The following is a 4,350-nucleotide window of genomic DNA, read 5'->3' as shown; positions in this document are numbered from 1 at the left end:
ACACACACACACACACACACACACTCTCACACACACACTGACTCTCTGTGCGTCTGTGCTGAAGGTGGCGGCGCTCCAGGAGGAGAAGAGCAGTCTTCTGGCTGAGAACCAGGTGCTGATGGAGCGGCTCAACCAGTCGGACTCCATCGAGGATCTGAACAGCCCGGCAGGACGCAGACACCTGCAGCTTCAGACGCAGCTGGAGCAGCTGCAGGAGGAGACCTTCAGGTGAGGAGCGCAGACAGATCCCAGACAGGACGGTCCGAAACCGAGTTCAGGAATTATCCTGCTGAGGGCTGATCTGAGACCGCGCGCTAGTGAAAGCATTGTAGTGCATGGACTCCAGTAGTTTATTGCATACTGACGGCAGCAAGAGTATGAGTAAAGACACCAGTGATTAAAATGTGGTTCCCTTTATATTCACAACCAACAACCAGATCGCAATGTGTTTCATTAGCGTAAGTGTAGGACTGTGTGCGTCGATCTGTCTGATAACGCAGTTCTGATCTGTGCACAGTATCTGGTGTGAAAGTAAAGAGATGGAACTGAACTAAACTGCGGCTTTAATCCAGTAAAGTCTTTCTCAGGTTCGTATCCGTGTAGTGAGTGTTCAGGGGTTTTCTGCGGTCCGGGAGATTATTGATCGCTCTCTCAGTGTTTGTTCTCGAGCTCTGAAGATTAAAAGCCTGTAAGCTCTGATCAGACGCTCTGTTTCGTTGTTAATAAAGCAGTGCATTATTGATGGAGCGGTGTCTGGGTCTGATGTGAGATCGCAGACATTAGAGGCGTTCATACTAAAGAGAGTCTGAGAGACGCAGCGGCTGCTGAGGAGCAGTAAAGATCTGGGCTGGTAACCAGGCCTGTTGATTAATCGTCTGATTATACCGCAGGTATTTGATGACTGTGATAATTGTGCAGTTTAAATTTCAATCGCATTTGCCATGCACATTAGTTGCATTTAAGTGCATGAAGAATTAAATTAATCTCATTTCGGTATTTAATGATCCCAGACAGACTCGGTGACCACAGACGTTTAGAGAATCGAACCTCACTCACAACAGAGCACGTGAAGATTAGATGCATTGGGTTTGGTTTACACCTCACACAAAAGTTTAGAATCAAGGACTAAGTCGAAAATGCTCAGGTTTTACTGTTATTAGACCTTCACGTCATGCTAAACATTTTTAGTCCTTAGAGTTTCACACACAGATAATACTATTCTATTATGTTATATCATATCGTATCATATTGTGTTATATATATCATATTATATTATATTATATTTTATCATATATTTCAGGCTTGCTGGATTCCAGTTAACAGGTTTATTATATTAAATTATATATTATGTTATATCATATCGTATCATATCGTATTATATTATATTATATCATATTATATTATATTATATTGTATCGTGTATTTCAGGCTTGCTGGATTCCAGTGTGAATGTAAAGTGGACAAGTTAAAAGTTGAACAAAAAGAGAAATATTTTAACTTTTAAGTATTATTTAATAGCGTTAAAAAAAAACATACAGGAATATTTAATTATATGTTTCCAGGTAAACTATAAAAAAATAATGTTTTATGTAAGACATGAGCAAAAAGAGACAAATCGTTAATTGCAATTATTTGTGTGACGGTTATTGTTCAGCATTGATTCATGATTACGACAGGCCTGCTGGTGACTGTCAGAAGAACAAATATCATTGTGTTGTTGATCAGGATACTGATCAAATAAATATAGGTCATATTACACCCCAACTCAAAAGAATAAAGTTAGAAATTAGACGTTTATTTCATCTGACATTTATATTTTTGCATTGACCCGGTTGCCTAATGAGATTTTTCTGAAATTTTGAGATGCTTTATTTTTGGTCCCATTGTTAGTTTCAATGAAATATGTGATGTTCTGAAATATTGATGTGAAATATTTGAGAGATTTGTTATGGTCAAGTGTGTGACTGACGGCACGATCTTGTGTGTGTGTGTGTCAGATTGGAGGCGGCTAAAGACGATTACCGCATCCGCTGCGAGGAGCTGGAGAAGGAGCTGATGGAGGTCAGAGGTCAGAATGAGGAGCTGAGCTCTCTGGCCGAGGAGGCGCAGTCGCTCAAAGACGAGATGGATGTGCTGAGGTGAGACACACACCTGAGCTCACAGAGAACCAGCGCTGAGCATGAGTTATGAACATGTGTGTGTGTGTGTGTGTGTGTGTGTGTGTCTCTGTCTGTCTGTCTGTCTGTCTGTCTGTCTGTCTGTCTGTGTGCGTGTGCGTGTGCGTGTCAGGCACTCGTCTGATAAGGTGTCGAAGCTGGAGGCGCAGGTGGAGGTGTATAAGAAGAAGCTGGAGGATCTGGGTGATCTGAGGCGGCAGGTGAAGCTGCTGGAGGAGAAGAACACCAGCTACATGCAGAACACAGTGACGCTGGAGGAAGATCTGCGCAAGGCCAATGCCGCTCGAGGACAGCTGGAGACCTACAAGAGACAGGTGCCAGCTGCTGTCCAGAATGAGCGCTGAATAGTGCTGGGCGGTATACCGGTTCATTCCGAATACCGGTGTTTATTTTTGGAAAATATGGTTAACACCCGGTCATGCATGAAAAAAAATACCGTCATGTACCGTGAAACCGGTATAATTTTGAAAAATACCGTGATATAAATTTTTGGTCATACCGCCCAGCACTAGCGCTGATGACCTGTTTAACATGAGACAGAGTAGGGTTGCAAAGGGGTGGAACATTTCTGGTAAATTTCCGGAAACTTTCCAAAAATCCCTGGAATATTCTAAAAAATCCTGGAATGTTTCCAAAATTTCCTGGAATTTTTCCACCCTTTTGCAACCCTAAGACAGAGACGTCATTAGTCACGAACTGTGACTGATAAATGCAATATCGTTGACAAAGATTAAAATCTAGTTTAAAACACTTTTCTTCAGCAAAAAATCTAGACCACCACTGAATAAACGCACGTACGCACCACAGTATTTGGCACTTTGTTGTTATTTTAATAGAAAGACCTGAATATAATTTGGAATTAATATTAGGAATGTCACTGTTTCAGTTTTTGAGTTTTACCAGTTTTCATAATGCAGAGATTGTGTTTATAGTTATAATCATATATTAAATAAGGAAGTCAAATAAAGCATGTGTATGAGTTGAAATTCTCTTGATTTGTGCTTATAATTTTGAGCAAAGTAATTGTGATTTTCAGTTGAACCATTATGAGGCGTGACTAAAATGTGTTTCAGTTGTCTAAAACTAGACTAAAATTCCCAGACTTTTAGTCCGCTAAAACCTGACTAGACAAAAAACAGGACAGGCTGACTAAAACCGAAAGACATTTGACGCAATGAACTGAATGAAAACAGCTGACAGAACGAGCACACGACAGCCGCTCATAACCGGTTCCTCAGAGACAAACGCTGAAGCTCACTGAGCTGCACACAGATCTCAGGGTGATATTAATCTCTGTTAAACCCTCGTGCCGTGATTGGTCGGTCCTGATCACTCTGAGCATGTGCTGCTTCAGCTTTCACGCCTGCTGAACGACTCTGACCCGTCCGTCTTGTGTTTTCAGGTGGTGGAGCTTCAGAACAAGCTCTCCGAGGAGTCCAAGAAAGCCAACAAGATGGAGTTTGAGTATAAACGAGTCAAGGAGAAAGTCGACTCTCTTCAGAAGGAGAAAGATGTAAGAAAGCGGCTTGATTTGCCTGCAGTGAAGCTGTGGGACGCTCTGGTTATTACAGCGGTGTTTTGTGAATCAGGAGCGAGCTGCAGACGTGTTGAGAGATGAATGAGCGGATCTGTGATAAAGCAGCAGCTGTGCTTCATCCATGGCTGTTACTGCACTCTGTTCTCCTGTTATTATAGTCACTAACACACTGCTCCCGCTCTTCTCTTTTAATCTTTCTCCTCATTTCCAGTTTTTCTCTCATTGTGAAGTCAAGCCACATTTATTTCTATAGCGCTTTATACAAGAAAAAAGGATTCAAAGCAGCTTCACAGTAATAAACAGGAAAATAGTAGTATTTATGTTATGAAGTTCAGTTATGAGGTCACAGAATATCAATAATATTAACGGTCTTTTAAATGAAGCATGTGGATGTTGTAGACGAGCTGCCAAATTAGATGTTGACTCGACAAACTAATTAATTCTGATGAATCTTTTACACACAATTAACACTTGAGCCTAATTTGACACCAACAGTTTCTGTGAGATTTTTATGAAGCTGACACACACACACATACACACACTCGCGAACAAGTGCACACACACAAACATACACGCACTCGCACAAGTGCACAAACACACACACACTCGCACAAGTGCACACACACAAACATACAC

At 41.4% G+C, this 4,350-nt stretch overlaps 2 protein-coding genes across 2 annotated transcripts in view; one reads left to right on the top strand and one right to left on the bottom strand.

Moving 5' to 3' along the window:
• LOC107684191 (protein Hook homolog 3-like) overlaps positions 1-4,350 on the top strand; it is a 17,756-nt gene that overhangs the window by 6,238 nt on the left and 7,168 nt on the right. The window contains exons 7-10 of the mRNA XM_016480401.1: positions 65-228; positions 1,998-2,138; positions 2,290-2,491; positions 3,580-3,690. Of these exons, the coding sequence (XP_016335887.1) occupies positions 65-228; positions 1,998-2,138; positions 2,290-2,491; positions 3,580-3,690 (618 nt within the window). The remainder of the gene's footprint in view (positions 1-64; positions 229-1,997; positions 2,139-2,289; positions 2,492-3,579; positions 3,691-4,350) is intronic.
• The window catches only part of LOC107684192 (E3 ubiquitin-protein ligase RNF170-like), a 21,770-nt gene that overhangs the window by 13,232 nt on the left and 4,188 nt on the right, over positions 1-4,350 (bottom strand). The window lies entirely within an intron of this gene.

Source organism: Sinocyclocheilus anshuiensis, unplaced genomic scaffold (genome assembly GCF_001515605.1).
Source record: "Sinocyclocheilus anshuiensis isolate Anshui unplaced genomic scaffold, SAMN03320099.WGS_v1.1 scaffold3980, whole genome shotgun sequence".
NCBI lineage: Eukaryota > Metazoa > Chordata > Actinopteri > Cypriniformes > Cyprinidae > Sinocyclocheilus > Sinocyclocheilus anshuiensis.
Note: the sequence above shows the minus strand (reverse complement) of the source record. Positions and strands in the feature narration are given on the sequence as shown.